Source organism: Centruroides vittatus, unplaced genomic scaffold (assembly GCF_030686945.1).
Source record: "Centruroides vittatus isolate TY-2023 unplaced genomic scaffold, ASM3068694v2 contig_4, whole genome shotgun sequence".
Taxonomy (NCBI): Eukaryota; Metazoa; Arthropoda; class Arachnida; order Scorpiones; family Buthidae; genus Centruroides; species Centruroides vittatus.
In genome coordinates, this window is record NW_027122214.1 from 3,480,585 (window position 1) to 3,504,910 (window position 24,326).

General features: G+C 30.4%; 1 protein-coding gene and 1 long non-coding RNA gene across 2 annotated transcripts in view; one reads left to right on the forward strand and one right to left on the reverse strand.

Annotated features, from left to right (window-relative positions):
- Positions 1-2,692: 2,692 nt before the first annotated feature.
- On the forward strand, positions 2,693-22,950 carry LOC136976299 (uncharacterized). The gene is made up of 3 exons (XR_010880909.1): positions 2,693-2,734; positions 2,975-3,019; positions 22,932-22,950. It is a non-coding gene; the product is annotated as an uncharacterized lncRNA (long non-coding RNA).
- Positions 4,702-24,326, reverse strand: part of trol (terribly reduced optic lobes) — a 160,193-nt gene continuing 140,568 nt past the window's right edge. Inside the window, 16 exon segments of the mRNA XM_067271538.1 lie at positions 4,702-5,611; positions 5,685-5,838; positions 5,914-6,017; positions 9,364-9,447; positions 9,517-9,886; positions 11,262-11,433; positions 11,542-11,789; positions 11,873-12,085; positions 12,170-12,478; positions 13,700-14,098; positions 14,240-14,353; positions 14,427-14,690; positions 17,858-18,130; positions 18,943-19,040; positions 21,328-21,487; positions 21,563-21,823. Of these exon segments, the coding sequence (XP_067127639.1) occupies positions 5,560-5,611; positions 5,685-5,838; positions 5,914-6,017; positions 9,364-9,447; positions 9,517-9,886; positions 11,262-11,433; positions 11,542-11,789; positions 11,873-12,085; positions 12,170-12,478; positions 13,700-14,098; positions 14,240-14,353; positions 14,427-14,690; positions 17,858-18,130; positions 18,943-19,040; positions 21,328-21,487; positions 21,563-21,823 (3,275 nt within the window). The 3' untranslated portion in view covers positions 4,702-5,559.

Genomic DNA, 24,326 nt, shown 5'->3' on the forward strand with positions numbered 1-24,326 from the left:
GCTATTAGTTATAAGCCGCAAACATCATTTTTAAATCCCTGCGTATATCTTTTAAGGCATTTATGTACCTTAGTTTATCATCATTACCAATTTGTCGTCTTTATGATTGTTAACTTTTATAAATCTTCTAATATAATATTTTAAAACTCTAAATTTATTTATTTATAACTTTTGCATTTCTAGTCAATCATCAGAAATACCTATTTTAAATTCACGTACTTTGCACAAAGGACAAGGGCCTCGCAAAGATCTGCCGCCCGGAGCCTCGCAATCATGAAGGCCGCCGCTGATTACAGGGTGACACTTCGTTACATAACTCTGGATATCTTCTGTTTCGAAGTTAAGACAATGAAGAAAATATACATTTTCAAGTCTATGTTTTAATCCATTTTTTTACACCAACCACAGAAGTAACAGCTAAAAATACATGAAGATAAACTTCACGAAAAAACAAACAGTAAGTAGAAAATTCACATGGTTAAAACGATATCAACGTCAGCCTTTCTATGGAGGATCTGACGTTTTCACATTAAAAACGGAAGTATAATCTTCTTACCATACCATCAAGTCCTTAACATATTTATAACTGGTCGGTCTGGCCCTCTAGTGGTGGTTCTGAGTATTCCAATTTCATTCATTTACATGTCGTTACATAACTCTGGATATCTTCTGTTATAAATATGTTAAGGACTTGATGGTATGGTAAGAAGATTATACTTCCGTTTTTAATGTGAAAACGTCAGATCCTCCATAGAAAGGCTGACGTTGATATCGTTTTAACCATGTGAATTTTCTACTTACTGTTTGTTTTTTCGTGAAGTTTATCTTCATGTATTTTTAGCTGTTACTTCTGTGGTTGGTGTAAAAAATGGATTAAAACATAGACTTGAAAATGTATATTTTCTTCATTGTCTTAACTTCGAAACAGGGTGACACTTGTTTAATTTTTATATGTTCGATCTCGATGATTGTTTTAAGAGAGAGGAAGACTGTTTTTTAATTGATAGGCAGGTAGTATATTCGGTGTCATATGCGGACGACATAGTGCTTGTTGCTCCGGTAGCAGCTGCCTTACGTAGGAAGATAAGGCTGTGTACGAGTTTTGTGGGGAATTATTGGAATTAATTTTTAATTTTAAGTCATTTGTGATGGTATTTCGGAATGGAGGTAGACTTCCTAAGAAACGTATGCCTTTTTATCTTAAAAATGAAGAGCTAAAAATCGTACAAGAAATCAAATTCTTTGGAGTCTGTCGATTCCTACTTTGTCGTTTGAAAATCAATACAAAAAATCTAATATATTGATTAATAACATGCTGAAATTATTTAGTCATTGAATATCTTAAATTGGGTATTTATCATTACCTAATTTAAGATATTCAATTCTATTATGAATTCAATGGGTTATGGCGAATTCGGCTGTGGCTTTCCGGGAGAGATTAAATATGCTTCAAAAATATTGTCACAATAATCATTTAATGGTTAACTTGGAAAAAACGAAAATAATGATTTTTTGCAGAGGAGGGAAATTAAAAAAAAAAAAAAAAAAATCAGATAAATTTTATTCAGAGAAACAAAGGTTGGAAGTTGTTTCAAATTTTAAATATTTGGGGATTCATTTTACTCCTCGTCGGTCTTTTTCTTTCCATTTGGTAAAAGTGATAATCGAGGCTAAGATAAAAATCTTAAATCTTTATAAATTACTTGTCAAAATGAAAGAATTGTCGCTTAATAACTGTTTTAGATTATTTGATGTTTTAATACGATCGAGTATTTCGTACGCATTCCTAATATGGAGGAAATTGGCGGTCGACAAAGAAAAAATACAACCGCTCGTACTCTTTTTCAAGAAAATTTTTCATCTAAATCGTTCCGTGTCCGGGCCCGCGATAAGGATGAAATTCAAAGACCACCTCTCGCTGTGAATACGTCATTGAATTTACTTCGTTTTTTGGAAGAAAATTACTACGCTACCAGAAAACGATTACGGGCAACTGATAAACATTAAACTTTTATCATCTAGTAAATCGGCATGGTGGAAAATGTTATCCGCTACAATTGAGAAATTGTTGAACAATCTTGGATTATCGTTTGAAAGTTGTTTGGATTATTCTGATATGAGAGCTTTTTTGACAGAATGTAAACAAAAGTTGAGATATATACTGGCAACAAGATGATGTTTCTCTGCAAGAGAAGAATTTTACTCTTAAAATCTTAGGTAATATTCCTTCGATTTATTTATTGTCTAGTATAAATTTAAATCACTATTCAAATTTCGTGTAAATAAATATACAATTAACTCTAAATGGCAAAAGAATCAACACATCAAATAATGCCGAATGTTCGTTCTGTAGATCAGTGTTTCTCAAACTTTTTGGACCGCGACCCCTCTTCTGCACTTAAAAATTTCAAAGGACCCCGAAGAATAAGTATGTGTCAAAAAACATCCCGAAGGGAGGGGGTTAGGCTCGTATTTAAATATTTATATTATTTTTATTATTTATATGTGCAATTTATTTAAGTAAAAATTATTTTATATATTTTTTATTTCTATTACAGTATTTCTAAACATGAATCCATAGTAAATTTATAAAATATTTGAAAAAATTGATCTGGCATCAATTTTTCAGCGACCCCCCAAATATTTTTCACGACCCCCACTTTGAGAATCACTGCTGTAGATGATGGCAGCGATGACGGTTAATCATTTGTTTACCAGCTGCGATTCTCTCTGTGTAATAAGATCTAATATTTTTGGGATTGATTACAATTATACAATTATACTAATTTATAGGAAAATCTTCCAGTACGACCACGCTATATAAATTGTATAAGTTTTTTTGTACAATCACTAAAACTATTTTAATAACATTATTTACTCACTCCTTGTGAAAGCAAAATGCTAAATCATAAATTTATTTATTTAAAAAAAAGGAAAAGAAAATTTAGTTTAACAAATACTTTTTCCTTTACAGATTAGGACGTTTGTCGATCCGAATTCCATGATAAATTAATATCAGGTAAGAGATTTACGAAATTATATAGAATGTAGTGAAATCTAGCTTTAAATTTCTTTCTAAACTCAGAAATTAAACTAAAAATTACTACACTAGTTCTATTTTTCTTAAGAATTCGAAAGAGATTAAGTATGAATATATAAGTTACAAAACGCTAATTACCTTTGATTAATTAACTTATAAAGAAATTTCCGTTTTTTTTTTTTTTTTTAGAAATTGTCCTTTCTCGTTATTGAAAATTCATGGTTTGAATCGAAACGAAATTGAATACATCGGTCCCTCATAAATAGAAATTTAATACTTTACGTTTTCTTGTATATCGCATTTTCACTTAGTTTTATTACGAATTTACCGTATATCTCGGCGGATAAGACGAGGTATAAATTTCCGTCAAAGTTTTATGGTTTTAGCATATATCTGTCCTATAAGACGACCCCCAAACAATCAACGACCTATGAATTTAGTTTAGATCAGCGATCATCATCTGGATAACAACACTGTATAGTGTATACGGAATTATGTCCTATTTGTAATTTTTCGAATAAACAAATTTTATTTTCTTGCATCTGGCAGCACTGCCTTGCGATTGTTGCAAACATTCGCGCCGATTCGGACATTCGGGTAATGACTGACTATTCACAAAAACATTCTATGGGCTATTCTATTTTGGGCACATACCCTACTCTCTTCTAGTAAATAATTACGGTTTGTCCGTCTTTTTATAATGGTTTTAATTTATATAAATTTCAATCTAATTTTTTTTGTATCTGTCGTATAAGACGACCCCGGATTTTGGGGGAATTTTTTATGATTCAACTACCGTCTTATCCGCCGAGATATACGGTCTGTGCAGAAACAAAACGAAAATCAATACGTTACTTCTTTTCAGTGAAAAACTAAATTTTTATTAGGTTAAAGTGGATTTTCGGTATAAAATGAAGCAAATATTTAAAGTCATTAGAAAGAGCGATACAATAATTGGACCGCAGTTTTCAAATTGCAGAATAGATTCTCATTGTCGCTATCCTTCCTTCCTTCCATCCTTTTTTAAATTTAAAAATTTCGGCCCGATATCGTGACGATGTCACAATAAATAGCAGCTCGTTTATACTTGCATTTCAATTTTGACAAAACAATGCGCGTGATAAATATTACATGAGTACATCGAGTGGAATTTGTTTTGAAAATTTCGCATTTTTGTGACATGACGCCTTCGATGATAATTCATTGTGCTATTTTAGTTGATGGGGGATTGGGAATGCTTATTAAAAAGCAGTAAGTGTTGTAAGAAATGGATGTTTTTTATTTTAAAATGAATTTTAAATCGTTATACTGTGTTGTTATTTCCAAGTTTTTGTTAATTTAAAATTATTAATAAACAAAACAAAACTTTAAGTTTGTGTGAAAATTAGTTTAATATAATATATTTAATTTTATGTTATTTTTGAGGCAAATTTCTCGCTTTGTCAATTAAACTTGAAGAAAACGAAGAATTATGCAAACTGTTAAGATAGGAAAAGCCAACTTTCATTGTTGGGATTTCTATAATCATTATTGCCCTCTCGATTAAACTAAGAATTTTTTCTCGCGGAGGTTCTGCTTTAGCACTTATTCACATCGCCAGAGTATAATTTTTAGCGATTATTCAATGCTTTAAAATGGTTATAATAAACAACTGACACGTGTAACTTTCATTTTTCCTTTATTCCAATTCTTAAACATTCACAATTTTTTTTAAACTTTTTTTTATTTATTTTTTGGAAATTTATGTAGTGGTAGCCTTTCTGTTTTCTGAAGGTCTATAACAAAAAAACAAAATTAAAAAAGAGTACTCGTTAGTCATTATACGATAGCACGAATTTGAAATAACATGGAAACATTTGGAGCAAAGAAATTTTTGTACAAAACATATTTCTCATCGAATTTCCTATGGACGATGGGTGTCTCACTTTCACTTTCAAATATTTAGACTCATTCACACATCACACGCGCATCATTCATTCGTACAAAATAAAGAACTTAAGTTTCACACGAAAGATAGCACCATTAAAATAGTTTTGCGACTTGAAAAACAGGACAGCTATTACACAATGTGACATTCATGGCAGTGAACAATGCAATTGTTGAAAAAAGTGAATTCACAAAATAGTTTGTTTCGCAACGCTTTGGAAAAGTTATACTCGCCGATTATCTTCTGTGTTTTTATATATTACAGTTCTATCACTTTTTTCAAGAGATACATAATGGAGGTTAAGAAATAGTTAATAATTTCGACATTTTTGGTCTGGCCGTATTCTCGGTTCTCGACAGAATGAAAGACACTATTATAAAGAAGACAAATTAAACTCGTTAACATAATTGCAAAGCCCATTTTATCGACTGTCTTTATAAATTGTTCGACGTCGCATCTGTCGTAAGAGCAGAAATTGAGATTTAGAAGGTTAATTATTATTCCGATCATAAAAAAAATCTATTCTATTCCGGTCTATTGCTTGTCGATTATTTTTGATGTCTGAATATCAACATCTAATTTCTTCCGCGTATTATGAAATTCTGGCATTGTCCAAAAGTGATTCACCACCACTACCGTCAATTCTGAAAAGATTTCGTTTGTATTAATTGAAGTCCGTTTCTGTTGGTTAAATAATTTTGAAAATAATCCACTTACTCTGGACACGGTTTGACATTTCTTCCCGTTATTGCTCTCTCGTATAAATTGATCACTTCGGAATCGTGCGGGCCTACTTTAAATTCCCATAAACAACCGTGAAATCCGACAGGATATCTGCCAGCAGTCATTAACTGGTGATCTGGGACACCACCTGAATCAAAATAAACATTTAATTAATTCCATTTCTTTAAATGTCCGACGAATGGGTATTTTAGAAAGAACTCACCGATATAAATATCACCGTCCGTGTTCAGTTGTTTGAGTAGTCCTTTGGAGTGTCCTTCCTGATGATCTATATGATCGACGTTTAACACGCCGTGCGATCCAAACCTATCAAATAAAATCATTAATTGACCCGCAATGCAATTTATAAGACTAGGCAGAAAATCAAGTTTAACATTATCCAGTACGTTTTAAGTGCTTTTCAGACCCTGACAAAAAAGTGACCATATAAAATTAATTTTATTTCTAAAAATAATCCGTTTATCTTAAAATTCTTTGGTGTAAGTAGTTGTTTATATTAAAGAACTTACTTATTACTATATTAATGTAAAATGCTACTTTCCATCGCTTTTTAAATTAGTTTATTACTTTATCATACAGTATACATAACTAATGTTCATGTAAAAGAATCCTAATTTTAGTCGTTTTAAAGAAAACTGAATTTAGACTCATTGCCATAACTGATATCGTATAACATTAATATTAATAAATAAATAATTAATATGTAAATATAACTTACGATACTTTTTACGACTGAGAGAGATACCTCACAATGCCAAGTTCTACACTGTAGCTAAATCCCACATTGATAAATTGTTATAAAATAGTTGTAATTTGTTTCTACAAATAATTCTAATATGGTTCATTGCAGAATTTATTTATTTTTATTCTTAATTAAATAACATTTTAACAAATGAAACCATTCATTCATTCATTCTTCTTCTCATGCATTAGTATTGTGGTCAGTTTGCTGTTTCTCTTTCACTGAATCTCTAATGTTGTCTCCATCTCCCCTGGTTGCCAATCTTTAATCTGTTTTATCATTTTTTCATATGTCATTCTATTGAGATGTTCTAACCATTCACTTCTTCTCTTTGACGTCCAATTATTTATTACCTGTTTGTTACATTCCTTTCTTGGATCATCATTCCTTATTTCAACCAATGTTCTGCCTTTTTCTCAATGTCATCATTTTACATCATTTGTTCCATCTTTGTTGTCTCTGCTCTGGTTTCCACTTTATATGTTGCTATTATCCACTAATTTATAAATCCTAATTTTAGTTTCTTTTTGTATGTTTTTATTGTTCCATTTTATATTATTTAATCATCCTGATACTCTCACAGCCTTCAATGTTTGTCGTCTTCATTTAAGTATACAAATTCATCTATTTGTTGTATTAATTATTCTTTTAATATATATATATATTTTTTTTTTCTTTTCTTCTGGAAATCACCATGCATTTACTTTTTGGTATAGATATTTTCATATTATATTTTTGGGCTTCTGCATGGAAATTTTCTAATATTTTTTGTCATTTCTATTCTAAGCTAACAATACTACATCATTTGTATTAACAGACGATGCCCATTGTAGTACCATTAATCTTTATTCCTATTTCCTGTTTTGTTATTGTTTTTATTATTTCATTTATTATTCTTAGTATTATTTTACTGTAATTTACCACTAATTTAAAATACCTAATTTACAGGAAAAAATAAAAATTTCTAAAATTATATTATTAATGATATTTCTTACATTTAACCAGCATTTGTAACTTAAATTTGGGCAGTGGTGTAGATATTGGAGAACTCGTTTGATTTTCTTTTTTTGTTTTGTTTTGGTTAGAATAATACAGACGCAATTTTTGCTGGAGAGAGAACTATTCTGATGGTAAAGGAATTTAGAAAATAAACCAACTTACTTACATTTTTTTTTTGTCAATGAGTGTATAATTTATGTTTTCACTAAGAAGGTGGTGTTGGTACTGAGCAAAACTTTATTAGCATGAATATAATGATAATGATAAATTATTGCCATTATCACAAGAGAATTTCCTGTGCCACAATAGTACAATTTAAAAGATGCTTTAGTATCTTGTAAGACCTCTTATTGCCTGAATATATGTGATATGGAATACGAGCACTATATACTATACTGCAACAGATTTGGTCACAAATATTGCAACTACCATGTTACTCCAGATTCCTCATACTCATATATGGCCAAAACTGGTTTCAAAAATGCTCTGAGTGACAAATCTGGAGACTGAGCAGGCCTAGGAAGTGTGGTGACAGGATGGAAAATGGCTGTTTGCAACCCCACCATAAAAGGCAACACATGAAAGCAAGGATTTCCAGAATGTTGTCAATATCCTTCATACCACAACTAGGGTGACTGACTGTTTGACAAAGCAATTTCCCAGACAGCATGCCTTTAAAAAGCTTTGTAAAAGAAAATTTACATGTAAAATAAATATAAAAAATGATGTATATTTTTGTTTCATGCAGGAATTTTTTCTGGACAGAGGTAATCTCTTATTCTTTGGAATATTACTTGACGTAAAACAACGAATAAAACAAACTGTTGAGAAAATGGCATATGCAGCAAAATGCTAGTGCTAGCCTTTTAATTGGATCAGTTGGTCAAGATTCATCAGGAATAGGAAAGAAGCAGTCTCAGAATTTAATCTCAGGGGAGCCAAGTTGAATGAATAAAAAACTTGTTAATGCAAATTCAATAAAATTTCCATCTTATGTGACCACTGATTCATTAGTAGTAAAAAATAGAAGACACGACCCAATATAATAAAAAAAAAAAAAAAATGAATAGAAAATTTTCCAAAAATCTTTTCCTAATTAAAAGTGTTTTTTCCTTTTTCTTTGGAGGGTGCCAGGGTCCCTTGGCCCCACTCTGGGTGCACCACTGGAAAGAAGGATATCCACCATATTGTAGTGTGAATGCTAACGCATCAAACATATATCATAAACTTTGTGATCAATTTTGATAAAGATTTGATGGATTTTAGATAGGTTACAATAACATGCGTAGTGTTTTTCTAGTTCTATATAAGATTTATTTCCTGAACTATTAGTTAATTAACTTTGGAAGCTGGAAGACTAGGTAGTATAACTGATAAACTCCATCTGCATGGTATCAGGAGTTAGTTTTTAATCCCACTCCAGGCTGATCTTTTCTTCCAGAATATTCTAAATACAAGATGGTCCAAAAATGTATAAACACAATTTGTATTAAATGTTTAACATGAGATTCACAAAGCTGAACAACACAAGATAGTAAAAAGAAACAGTTTCTAAAAAACACTTTTTATGTGAATAAAAATAATCCGAAGATTATATTATAGCCATTTTTTTCTAACACGTCCAAAGAATATTTGAATTTTTTGTCAACATGTCTGAATAATGTGAAATGAAACTTAAGAAAAAGAATTCTCAAATATCCTGTTATAATAGATAATTGTTAACTTTATTTTTAACTGCATATATATGAATTTTTCATTTTATTGTATTGTCAAGCTGTCTAAAGAGTTGCTTAACATGGAAATTTTTTAGTGTCATTGCATAAGAGTATAATTCCTTTTACCTTTTTTTCACCCTCTTCTTACTTTAAGAATACTAATTAAATAAACTTGTCACAAGATATAAGTACATACCTCTTAATTTTTGCAGTATGAGGTTTTCCATCATCTACTTTCACTGAAGATTTTATTTCGGAGGCTCCACTGCCAAGTTCATAACTAACATAAAAACAGATTTTTTTATATCTAAAAGAATAACTATATTAAATCATAATAAAAAAAATTTACCTAAATTCTAGATAACCATCAACAATAGCCAAAGCCAAATAATCTTGGCCTTTGCCATCAGTGTGAGGTTTCTGTCCTTGGAATAGCAATAATCCATCACTTTTTGTGGTCATAAAAGTAATTGTAATTTCTTCTGTCTCATTAATGGACGAATGAGAACTTCGAGGTAATAAAGACTGTGGTAATGACAGATATCCATCTCCTTCAAACATGGCTTCATCATCAAAACTGGTACTTTGATCACATCTTAATCCAGTTCTCCCTAGTGGACAGTGGCATTTGAAGGTTCCACCAACATCAATGCAAGTGGATCCTTCTGCACAAGGAGTCATTAATTGACAGAAGTCATTCTCTACTTGACAATTACTACCTAAAAAATACAAAAATATTTTATATATATTCCATGAAAAAATGAAATTTTTGGTAACAATATCAAATTTAAGTTTTTGCAAAAACTCATAAGTTAAGATATTACTACTTTCAAAGATTGAAATGTTTGTCATTTTAACATTATCTGATCAATAAGCAGATTGATATTTAAATAAAACAAACTAACTGAAATAGAAAAAATACTCAGATTTACTTTCATTTAATCTTTACTTCCATTTCTGTTAATGTTGGCAAATAATTATTTTCTTTCATAGACATTACAGATTATTTTAATTATTTCAATTTCCTCTATTTTTTTTCTTCTCCTCCTGGTATTCAGCAAGGACTTGTTTTGAGTTCTCTCTTCTTTTCAGCCTATATGGACTCAACCTGTTATCACTTAGTCTGTTTCTATTGTTCATACCGATTAATTCTGATGTTTCTTGTCTTTAACTTGATATCAATAAATTCTGCAATCAGTGTACCAGATGCAATTTTCAGGTTAATCAACAAAAACAGTCTTCATGACTTTTTTCCTTTTAAGCTTGACCTGTCCATCAAACTTCACCAACCATGTCAGAAGTTGTTTAATCCTTACCATTGCACTTAACACTTAGATCTTTGTATCTTGTTTATTTCCTAAAACCTCATCCTGTATGTGTTTTGCATTACAAGATAAAGTAGAAGCAGAATTACTTCAATTTAAATATTCTGGTGTTACAAAAATCTATGCTAATGAATGATGTTATAGGAGTAATCGAATGGATTACTCCTATAACACCTGTCCTTAAATAAAGGTAAAACTGCAAATTTTACTCTCCATAAAGCACTTTTAGTTGATATCTTTTAAATTGCATAGAGATGAAGAATTTTTTGTGTATGACTTAAGTGATGCATACAATCAATTCAAACTGGATGAAGAAAGGAAAAATGTTGTTGTGATTAATATCCATTTATGTCTATTTAGATGTAACAGATTATTCTATGATATCAATACTTTACAGCACTTTTTAAAGATGCAATTGGAAAACTGTTTTCCAGTGTTCCAATGACTAAACCATATTTTGATTATTATTTAGATGATCAGACAAGAGAACATAATGAAAAATTCTAACTATTCACAGTAATGAAGGAATTCGTTTTATAAGAACAAATGCCATTTGACATGGCAGCTTTTTTCTTCAAAACAACTTCTTTCCTATTAATACCCATTTTTTGATACAATGAACCATCAAAACTGGATTCAGCTATGTTTTAAAATAATTGTGATTAAGCTTCAAATTGAATCTATTACAAATTCTTAAACCAAAAATTTGCAATGATAATTATAAACATTACATATCACAAAGGTATAGAAAAACAGAGAAGTGACTTACCACTATATCCACTTCTACATTCACAAGAATATTGGCCTGATCCTTCATTTGTGCAGATTCCACTATTTAGGCATGGATTTCTATCACAAGGTGTTCCTCCTCCACAATTTTCAACATTGGATGAATCCACAAGAGAATTTACAAAATCAATTTCAACAGCATTAACTTCCATCTTAAATGAAAAGAAAATCAACAGATAAATACATTACACTACTAAATAAATATCTGAAAGCTTATTAAGTATATTAAGTTGAAGATTTGACATTGATTGAATACATACATGAGCAATACATCCATCAAATCCATGATTAACTCCTGCCAATGGAGATACGGTCACTTTGGTTTTATCATAACCCCCAACATACAAAGGAAGACGTAGATCAAGGCCTCTTGTATGACCGGGAGATGTACCTCGTACAGAAGTTCCATTATTAACAGTTAAGGATCCTTCACGATTGGTTCTTGTTGCTGTTATTGTTACCCACTGATCAGCATATAATTTTTCTGGACTTTTTAGTATAGCAGGTCCTTTTTAAAATAATCAAAAATATTCTTACAGATATTATTTCTTAAATGAAATGAAATAAGATATAATAATATCAGTTTCTTACCAGAACCAGTATCAAATCGAAATTCTATACTTTTGTTAAGAACTGCCAGTGATACAAAATCACCATTTCCAAAAGCATTTTGAGCTGAATAGGATATTAAACCATCATCCAGTCTTCGTAATTTCACTTTCATATCCAATTTATTAAATTGCCCATTTATAGGATAAGCAGCATAAGCATCATTTGAAAATGCTGGCTCAATAATTAAGATCTCTAAAAGTTTGAGAGTAAATAAATGTATAAAATTTTAATATTAAAAAAGTTACGTATTTTTCTAAAACTCTTTTAAGGGTTTACCTTTTTCACACCGTAAACCCGTTCGGCCATAGGGACAATAACATTCAAATCCTCCAATTGGGTTATTGACACATCTTCCTTCCCCACACACTCCTGGATAACAAGTTTCAGCAACATTCTCGCATCTAATTCCAGAAAATCCAGAAGGACAAATGCATTTGATTCCCATTTTCACTAAAGCTGGTTGGCAGACACCACCATGTTCACATGGATTTACTTTACATGTATCACATATTGTTACACCAATTTTTTCAGCTTCACGAAGTAAGTCATATTCTTTATCTTTAATTCTAAAATAGCTAATACAGCCTGGAAAAATATGAGACTATTTCAGACAAAGTTCAATTCAAATTTTATCAATAATTACATGCATTTCAGTCTTTATCTAGACATTTCAGATCAAACATTAGCCATTGTCTGATCTAATTTGAATGATAAAATAAAACTGTTAAGATATGAAAAAGATTATAAAAGATACAAAGAGATTCCTGTATATTTGCAAATTTTAGAAGTCCAAATGTAAGCTATGAATTTATTTAAAAAGTTTGTCAATCATAAAGGAATGAGTATGAATTGGTAGAGTGAAGATCTTTATTATCCGTCAAGATCTTTACGAATGTTCCGTCTCGAGTTGTTCTTTACGACTCGAGAATGTCCGTTAGATGGTTCGAGGAAAGCTACACCTCCACACTCAACAAGTAGTTATATACAGTTTATTTACACTACAAATATTTACACAGTCTATACAATGTTCAACAACATTACATACGCTACTGTAACAAAGCTGTGATGCCGCACGTCGGCTTGTCTGTCCGGGGAACTCAAGTCGCTTTTCCGGAGATGGCTCAACCGCGTGGCCGTCCGTCTCTACACTAACCTTTTTCCAGAGGACTTTCCAAGAGGAGAACGCTCTCTCTATACACCTCAAAGGCTTACCTAGTGTCAGAGATCACCACGTATCCGGTCTCTCGCCCTTTCTCCCCGTTTTTCTCGCCACCCTACCATTTTAAGGGATCCTGCTACTACCTCCTGCGACCAATCAGTTCCTTCCCTTTCTTAGAGCTTTCAAAGACGTCCGCCCTATTTCCCGCCGACGTAGCTTACATTTGCGTCCGTGCTTTATTTACATTTTTTTTCCCAAGCCGGCCGGCACGTGGCCAACACATGACCCTTAAGCGGAGACGCTACTCCTTTGATCCTTCCGGCCGTTTATGGCCCCAGCGCCAGGTGGGACTAATTATCTCTGTCGTGTGGCTTTTCGACTCAGGACGCTAAAAGCGACCTTCACAGGTAGTATGAAGGGTAATTAATAGAATAAAAATGGAGATCATATCAACCCTCAATTTAGGATTTATTGTTGTTCTGAGTAAAATGACTTGAAGTATATCTCCTGCTAAGCATACCAGTTATGAACATAAATCATCTACTTATAAATTGCAAAGATTTTAATTAATTTAAAAATAGCTAATGATATTTTATCTCAGGCTGGCCTATATTAAATATTTGATAGAAATGTTTTGTAAACCATACCAATAAAACCTTGTTGAAATCCAGCTTGGCGTGAAATGGCTCTAAAATCCGGAACCCCACCAATGTAGAGAGGTTCTGCAAGATCCAATCCAACATTGTCACCTCCAGCAGAGCCATTTACTACCAAATAATCATTTATCTTCATGACTCCTAAATTAAAAATAAGATGTTTTAAATTTTATTAATGCTTATCTTTTTAAAAATTTATGATCTTACCCTTAATTTTATCTCTTGTGACAAGCACATTATACCAATTGCCTAATTCTACTTGTTCAGGACTACTAATTATTGCTGGACCAGACCCAAGCTCATATCTGAGTTGTATGTAACCATCAGATAAGCCAAATGAAACAAAATCTCCACCTCCACCAGACTGCTGCCCATTATACAAAATAAGACCTGAATAAAAAAAAGTTGGAAGATCTTATTTTTTTTAAATCTTGTTCATGTATGATGAATTAAGTATAATATTTTAAATGTTAAAATAAATAGTTATTCATCATCAATTTGAATTAAATTAATAAATAATGAATTTATTACCATCAAAGCTCTCTGGTTTAAATGAAATTTCAAATTCAAAATTTGTATAAGCTTCATGCATTGTATCTAACTTCATGTAAGATAAAGGAGCTTGAGTAAATAAAGGAATAACACCTGAAAAAAAATTTGTAAATCTTAAAATTGTTAGTGAATTGTTGCAGATAATTTATTTATTTATTTTTTTAACCTGTAACTACGATAATTGTTGGAATTTCTAAAGTAGCAACAGCACTTTTAGCAGTACAGATGTATGTTCCTGCATCTTCTGCCTGTATTTTCTGAATTGATAATATATTCCTATCGGTGAATGAATGAGGTGGCAAAGCACTGCCTTGTTTTGACCAAGTATAAGCTACCGGAGGATCCAAATTTGTATTACAGGTAATATTTACATTACGACCAAACGGTGCCATTCTGGTTTCCACTGCAAATGGTGGTATTGATGGAGGTACTATATTAAAAAATAAATTATAATCAATATAAAAGACTAAAATTAAAGAAGAAATAAATGGTATATCATTTTTAATATAGCTTATAGTATCTTATATATATAGTGGAAATGTGTCGAGTTATCCGATATGACAACTAAAGCGAAGTTGAAAAAAACCACAAAACTACAATTAGGAAAATACAGTAGTGCAATGTACGGTATCTCTCTGACCATCCATCACTGGCACTAAAGTTGATTTCTACTCCAAGTACCCCAGCAATTTCCATCGTCTTTTGTTTCAGTGTCGGTCCCAAAACAGGAAGATTGGATGAATGAATTTGCTTTAGCCAACGTATCTTCGACGTCTTTGTATGACGACTTTCTCTGGCGTTTTTGAGATGGCCACAACAAAAATCCAAGAAAAAGTTTCTTAATTTCCTCTTTTTTATTCAGGATTCCCACCAATGTTCTTGGAAGGTATTTTTGTTTTGCAAATTCGGCTCGCGAAGTTGTCTTACATTCAAATTCAGACACAAGTTTGTATTTTTCCTTTAGCATAAGCATTATTAGCTTTCGAACACTCATTTCTAACAGAAATGTAAAACACGTGCTACAAATAAATGCGTGACGTGAGAAAATGCAAAATCGGATTCTGCTGTGTTGTTGATATAGATTTGTATATTTTCTTTTTGTTTATTTGTTTTTATTTTATATATATACCTTAACATTTTATGCATTTTTTTTTTTATTTATTAATATATACATATTAATAAATTGACTCCCCTCCTGAAAAAAATGAGTTCATACTATGCTCTGCGGTGTGAACTCATTTTTTTTTCAGGAGGGGAGTCGACTTATCAGATGTCTAAACAAGTGTGGGACAGCAAAGTATGTTGATTTATCCAGTGGTGATGAGTTAAATGGTGTCGAGTAAACCAGAGTTTTTTTAACATTAATGTCTATGTAAGTTGGCCAGGACCACAGAAAACTGACTACTTAACCGACAGTGTCGAGTCATACCTATGACGACTTATGCAGACTCGACTGTGTGTGTATATATTTTAATGTAAAGTTTTCTTATATAACTTTTGAAATTTAGTAATATTTGAAGACAGTATATTTAAATTTGATGACTAATCAAATCTACTTATTTCCCAATTACCATCTATTTCTTGATGAAATCGTTTTTTTTGCATTAATCTCATTTATAACTTAAATGATCTGCTTAATAGAAAAGTTGTTCATAAATTAATACTTTTAATTTACTTTTCATAACATTCTCAAAATACATACATTTATGAGTCATCACAAATAAAATATGTTTAGCAATGCCATACACATTAACATAATTAACACACAAAAGTTAAATTTTAACAATAAATACAGTAGAGTCTCTGTAATCTGCCATATATCAGACCAGTGGATGTCAGATTACTGGATTTTGTATGTATGTATTATACAGTAAAAATGAACTTTGTTCACAGATTAGTCTAATGTATTAATCACAACTGTGACTATTGCTGACTGCACATGCAATAAACAACTAATGACTGACCGTATACATGTACTGGACATTGATAAGCGGTAACAAAAGTTTCATGTGCATGCACACTGCAGAGTATCAAATTACTAAACGTGTCAGACTGGCAAGTGACGGACTATAGAGACTTTGGCAGAATTTCCGAACTTGTGTTCTGCAATAAAAGTTTGAGGTTCTACAATAAAATTTGTTGAGTCTAGTGATGTATGAATGTGCCAATGCAGTTTTAGGAGATGAGGTGTAATTAATCTAGTCTTGGATTGAGTCCTTGCATGACAATACAAGGACTCGATCCGAGACTGTACACATGCCAAAGTTATTTATAGCTTTATAAACAGTTGGGACCAATTTTGTCAGTAACAGAATGAACTGAAATCATGATATAATGTTTGACAAGGTAATGGAAACCATAAAAACAGTACAGTAAAACAAACTAAAGCTACAAAATCATTATAGCCTTAAAAAGAATCCAACATATAAATAAAAATACAATCATTAAATCTGTATGTATAATTATATTTTATATATATATATATATATATATATAAATCATTTAAAAGTTGTTTTGAAATTTTCAAATTGTAAATCAAATTTATTTTTTGAAATAAAATTAATTGAAAATTAATTAATTTTGATTATATTTAATTGTAGTTTTACTTTCAGTTTCAGTGTAAAGTATCTATCTAGTATGCTTTAATTCGTTGATATTTGCAGGATTCAAATATTTGTTATTGTCAGGGTTCCAACATTTTTTATTAAGGTGAAAAAGGTTCCATGATAAAAATAAGTTGGGAATCTCTGCTCTATTGTATTATATATTCTGCATAACTTTATCAAGCTTAAGAACATAACAGTTTGCATATGCTCTATTAAAACACAATTTGCATAAAACTTTATTCCTCACATCTGTTCAGTACAAAAATAATGTCCAACTGTTATCAAGGCAGAAAAGTCTTGTGAGAAAAGTACCCATGCACTCCATAGCACAGTGTGCTGCATCTACCAATCTACCAGCACGGTATTAACCCAAATGGTATGAGAATCAAACTCGTGTATTCCATAAGGAATGGTTTTTCCACAAAGAAATCCAAATAATGTGCCAAACATGAACAACATCTGAAAGTGCACAATTTTATATTTTGAAAACACTTTCAGAATCATCAAATTTGAGGAACTGTAATTACATTAGAAAAATCAGCAGAAAATCTGTACTTTATGCATAGATATTTTCTCTTCATTTAAAAAAGAAGTTTTCAGAATTTAATTTTCAATTACTTTTTACAACGTTATATAAATTTATAAGATTTCAAGATAACAGTTATTATTGCATCTGTGTTTCAGAAAATAATTTTCTTACAAGAAAACTTTTAAGGCTATAGTGGTCAGTATAATAGTGTCAGGTTTAACTATGTTTACAATCTCATCTTTTTTGACAGAACAATTCCAATAAATGGAACTGAAATACTGTATACATTTTAATGAGTCAACTCATTGAAGAACAGAAGAAATTTCTATTTTAATCCAAGAGTTTATAAAATAAAATTTAAATTACTCACCAAATTAATATTCCACAGATAGCAGATAAAGATTTAAGGCCAAATTTAATAAAACAATTAAATTTAAGACAAAATATTCAAATTATACTTACCTTGTATTGCTAAAAGATAATCTTCGTGGAAAGTACCAGCATAGCTATCTACTGTACAACGATATACACCACCATTTGCAGTTCTCACTCCATTAATTATTACTATTGGACCGTGGAATCTTATATTATCGGGAAGAGGTCCTTCCTGCCGAAGTTTCGACCACAGTATCCGAGCAGACGGATCTCCAGTCACTTTGCAGTGGATTCTCAATGTGTCTCCTAAATTAACTGGATCTTTGTTTGTATCAATTTTGACTTCCAATGTTGGAATGGCTAAAAATTAAATTAAACAATTTCTAAGTGAATAAAATTAAAATTTATAAAATAATTTTTGTAAATATTGTTCAAATTTCAATATCAAAAATTTTCTTATTCAAAATTAATTTTGAATATAATATTATTACTAACGAAATTCAGATTTAGTATGATTATTTGCGAGGTAGAAAATGTTGGCTTTTTATTCATCATTTATCTATTAGTATACCTCTATCTTTTAATCATGAAAAATCTGAATGTTTACAAGAGGTATATGGATATTGGAACACTGTTATTGGGACCAACCCCTTTTCCGTTCTTTATTACAATGCGTTTTGTCCAACCGATCGTGGCAATCAGGCAAAACATTGCATCGCTTGCTATTTTCGATGCAATTCCCATCACCACATGTAATCTGGTCAGTATTGCAATTTACTTCACCATCTAAAAATGAGATCAGTATAGTTAATAAAAGCAAATTAAAGCAACAAAAAAGCTAGCAAATCAGAAAATTAATAAATATAAACTATAATTGTATTACTTTTGTTATTTTGTAAATTTTAATTTAGTAAAACAAATCGGTTAAAAGCAAACTACATATTATTAAAAAAAGCAGCAATAATGAATAATAAATATAATAAAGCTAAATAAATACAGAATAATTAAAGTTAATAATCATGCAAAAAATTTTTCAAAAATGGAAAAATTAAATCAAATGCCATGCTGCACATATCATTAATTTTAAATTCCATTAAAATATTAATTGCTGAAACAGCTTTGACACTATAAATTTATGATTTATTTATATATTTTCAATATTTTTAACTTACTTTTCACAGTCAGTAGAATAAACCCTTGCTTCCTTTGTGGATAATTAGTAGTTGTACAGATATATTTACCTGTATTTTCATGTTGTAGATCTTTGATCCTAAAATATTTAAATTTTAAATTTAAAAAATCACAATACTAATTAATAATTCTTAGTTTAATTTTACCTTATAATTAATATGTAGTAAATTTAATTTTTAAACATCAAAGCAATGATAAATATTTGCTATTTTACTAAAGAACAAATTAATTCAAAATTCAGCTATATCCATTGTAGTGTGTGTATATTTAGAACCATGATAAATAAGTTAATGTCTAAAATAATAATATTCAAGAATATCTTGAATTATTTTAATCATTAGTAATTAGCATCTGAACTACTACAGTACCTTGAAATTTTTATTGCTATAAAATATAAATATAGATATTCATTTTAAAATAATAATAAACAGATTTTACTGTATTTCAAAAAATATATCTAAAACAGAATCTGAATAACTAAACAGAATTCTTCAGAATGGAGCAATTTTCTATATTGAATTCAATTATAAACTAGAAACCTGTTCAATGCAGAAATGGAAGAGATTTTTGGGTACAAAGAATATAACTTAACCTGGATGAAGTGGAAAATTAAAATTCTACTTTTAGGCAAATGAGTAAAATCAAATGATCTTGCCAAAAGTAGCCTGATAGTTCAGTGAGATTGTTTGGCTTAATTAATGTTGAGTTATGAGTTGTTTATATATGATAGGCCTATTTAATTATTTGTATGATTTAGAATGTTTCAAACTATATACAGTAGTAAAAATTATTCATTTGTTCATTAAATATTGTTTTGCTTCACATGCTAGTAAGCTACAAACTTTCAGGAAAATTTTGGGTCCTGAAAATATTCTGCATTCCAATATTACATGCTTCAAAATAAACTATGCTTAAAATGTTTTAAATTTTTGAAATTTATATGTAAAGTTTGCTACAAGTTAAATTATCATAAATTTCTTCATTTTTATCAATGTAAATATTCAAACCAATGTGCAGAATTTTTTTAAAGATTGAGTTTTAAAAAATATTTTTTTCAAAACACTGGTGTCCAAAATTAAAGCAATACACACATGAACAGCCCTCCATCACAATCAATGCTTTCTCTGAGGCATGTCTGATAAGCTACTGACACCTCCTCATTGTTAGATATCTTAAGAGTCCTAGCAGACAACTGGTATATATATAGCACCAAATATTTTGCTGATTTACATATGACATAAGTTTCGGCTACTCGTGTTTCTTGATGTTGATTTTACAGTTTTGTGTTTATGTTGTTTTCTAAAGTTAAAACACTAGTTTATTAATTTTTATAATATTAATTTTACAATTTTACTTTGGACACTAGTATATAAAATACAGTAAACTAAGGAAGAACTGAATGGGAACAATATAAATATAAGTTAAATACAATATACTGTTTAATTTTAATTCTATTTAATTTTTTAATTCTTCATAAATGGGAGGGTTAAACCCACAAAACCCCTCCAGTGTGTATGCCCTTGAATGTACTCTCAAAACTTAATATTTGTTTTATGAATCATGATGATTAAGTCCCAATTGCTTGGATAGTTTCTTTTGTTTTTCTAGGAATCAAACAAGCAAACTTATGCGTTTGCTTGTTGTATATGTTTCACTTCTTTGTTAAAAAGTATTACTAAGAAGTTCTCTCTTTGGAGAGTCATTGCTTTTCCCAATGAGATAAATTCTCATTTAAAATGAAAAGATTTTCTTTGACCTTTTATTTTTTAGTACTAACAATAATACACTAATTCCAAGAATGTTTTAGAATTTTAGTTTAGACTATGTTAATATCAGAACTACTTGTTTAATAATAAAAATTACATGCATTAATCTTAACCAAGTTTCATTTCTTCCATATTTATAAAACTCATCTCCTGTTATTATTATCCATTTACTATGTAGAACTTTAAAAACTATTAACTATTACAATTACAATTGCAAAAGCGTAGGCTGTTGCCTTAACAACAACCTATCATTGACTGTTCCAAAACATATAAATAGTCTAATTTCTGAATTTTCTTATCTCTCTAATTTATTGAGCCTAAAAAGACTCAAAATCTCTTGTATATTTATTTCAGATTAATAATTAGGTCTCTAATTTAATATTAACTGCAATATTTAGAATTAGCGGTTTCTTTTTATTCACAAATAGACTAGAGGAATACAATTAAGGCTCTTCATTTTCTAGTTTTATTGTAATTTCTGGATTTAATAAACAGGACTTTCGTATCTTGTTATAGAATAATTCTTAAATGATAAATATAACTAATAGTACGAATATTGAAAAGTGTATTATTAGTAATAATAAAGAAATAATTATTTACCTTAATTCATTGTTAACAATATTTACGTTTGGAGCCATGGTTCCGTCTTCTTTATTCCATACGATTGTAGGAGGAGGAAAACCTGCTATTGGACATCTTAATTCAATACTAGCACCTAGAAAGCCTGTTTCTTCTCTGAAATGTGAATCAGGTTCTCGTTCTAAAGCAGATGAAAAGTAATCAAAATACAAATTTCCATTTCATTATAAAAATTAATAAGCACCATTTTACAAACCATTAACGGTAACGTCTGCATATCCTCTTGCTTTACCGGCAGCATTTACCGCCGTACATAAATAACGTCCTGAATCACGCAATGTAATTCCTCTAAATTCTAGAACACCGTTAATTTGAACAACATTCGGTGCAAGTTGATGACCAGGTCTACTCCAATCAACTGTGATTGGTTGGTCTCCAATTGCAGTACAGTGGATTCTAACAATATCACCAACTTTGACAATTTGTGAGATTGGATTCAAATGAATAGTTGGAGGAGCTGGAGCAGGAGAAAAAAATATTTAGTTTGTGACTATATAAATCATTTTATGAAAATTGTACTGCTAAAAAATTTCAGTATAGTCAAATGATATCAAATAATTTTTTATTACTAATAATTTTATCTTAATCCACTCAGGTATATTTGAATTTTCTTCTTTTATTTCTGTTAAAGTGTGTCAATTATTTTAGTGATTCATCATTTGTAAACAGTATTTAAAAAGATTTTGGAAGACATACCTAATCTATGATTATTCTTATTTGGTAATGTTGTTGTTTTTTTTTAATATCTAAACATTACATAACAGTAAGCAATTAAAATTGTAAACTTTTGCATTTGTTACATTTAATTATATGTATTGTAGAACTAAAAATAGTAGAACTAAAACAGTAAATAATGTAAAAATAAAAAAATAAGCTTGTCAATTTAGGAACTTATTTCTCAATATGTGAAGAAGACCTAACTCCTACAGACCTTTCCATTTAGGCCACTGTTGGAATCCTCCCTACAGTTGCATCTCCACTGGAACTGCCTGTAAAGTACATAATCAAAATTATAATCTTTGACTGTTCCAGTGGTGATGTGACTACATAGAAGATTGAATATTACAAATTCCAACAGTAGCCTAAAAGGAAAGATCTGTTGAAGTTAGATCTTCATCATTCTAGGAATTTATATTTTAGTTCTATAATAAATAATTTTTAGTTTAATTATTATAACAGTTTTATATGTCTAAATAACAACAAAGATTTTATAGTGAATTTATTTATAATTTGGTTTTTGGTTATAAAATATTTACTGTGTGTCTAATGAAAAAAATGCATTTTGAACTTTTCTCCTTTTCAGTTCATACATATAAAAATACAAATATTTTGAAAGAATGAATTGTAAACTTAAAAACTCTCTCTAAATTTTCAAAAACATCACTTAATTTTATTATATAAACTTACTTATAAAATATAACAAGATCATAATTTACTTTTATAAAATAGTTATAATATTATAATTATTGTATAAAACTATTATATACTCTTTTACTATACACTCAAATTTTACATATTAAGATGTTTACATATCTAACAAATAAAGCATATCTGTATTTGTTTAGGTTTAATTTTTGAATACCCTAGCCAAAATTCTTGACAGGCTGTTTTGAAATGGTCTTATTCCTATGCTTGGCATGTCAAATCCTTTTTTTACTCATTTTTGCAAGAATCTATCTGTCTATTGTCAACTTTAATGGTTCTACTCATCAGATCATTAACTTTTGCCTGGGCAAATCCCAGGCTGCTAGGTTAACAAGGCTTCGAGCAGACCACGTTATATTGAATCAGCATTAAGCGGGGTCTTACTGTAATTAAAATATCCCAAATATGGAATTTAACTTTAACAACTATTTTCCCCCATTTAAAAATACAGCGGGTGATCGGTTAACAAACATAATCTGTTCCAAGACTTTGTTTGCTATCTGAATTGTTTGTTAACCAATTATCGATTTACCATAAATTTTTATGGGAATTTGATTAATTCATTCTGGAGAACCCAAAAAATAAAAAAAAAATATACTTTCTTACTGTGTTTGTTTATATGTAATAATAAAAATACATATATACACAGTCTTGCATTTTTATTAGTCATGTTTTTTCTGTTTGTGGAGGTTAAAGAATCTGTCTAATGTTGATTGCTTTTCTCTCTTCAGGATTTTTCAAAAGTAATTAATAGCATTGTAATTGTAGAGATCCCCAAGCCTATTAACCTCAACTTAGTTTGATGCCATTCTAAGACTGTTTTTTTTTTTTTAACTCTTTCCGCCCTGTGGGCACTAAGAGGGCCTCTTTTAGTAGGCCCATTATGGGTTCGGCCAGGCCCACAATGGGGCGACCGGGTGGTGAGGGACGGGGCCCAACATATCCGAACGGACCACCCCCCGAAAAATTCCTGGGGATTATTCGACCCGTTCGGATTCGATCCCGGGTCCCCCAGAGCAGTAGGCTGCCACCTTGACCGCTCGGCCATCCGGCCGTCTCTAAGACTGTTGTTCTGACATCCTCCCACTTCTTAAAAATAATGTTTAATAGCAGATATTGACATTAATTCTCTTTTTCAGAAGAAAACATATCTTGCCGAGTTTCTTGGTGTTCTTCTGTCGTCAGATCAGTTTCAGGTTCCATTATGAGCTCTTCAAAGTTCTTTATTTCTCAGATGTGATTTTTGTTACTCCTTTAGCTGCTTGAGTCATCTTGATTATACAGTATCTTTCTTAGATAAGATTGAACTGCAGCCTACTGTAGATCTGTTCAAGCCATATTGGCCAGCAACATCAAACATCTATCCACTCTCTACCTGTGCTATTATACTCTCACCTTTTGAAAATAAAAACCCATGTAAAACTTAACAAGTGCCCGCCCGAAAGTCTCGCAAATACTATTAAAAAAAAAACTGTTTCAGTCAGAAAAATAAAAGGGTGGAATTACAATGGAGAGTATCAAAGTTCAGAGGAATA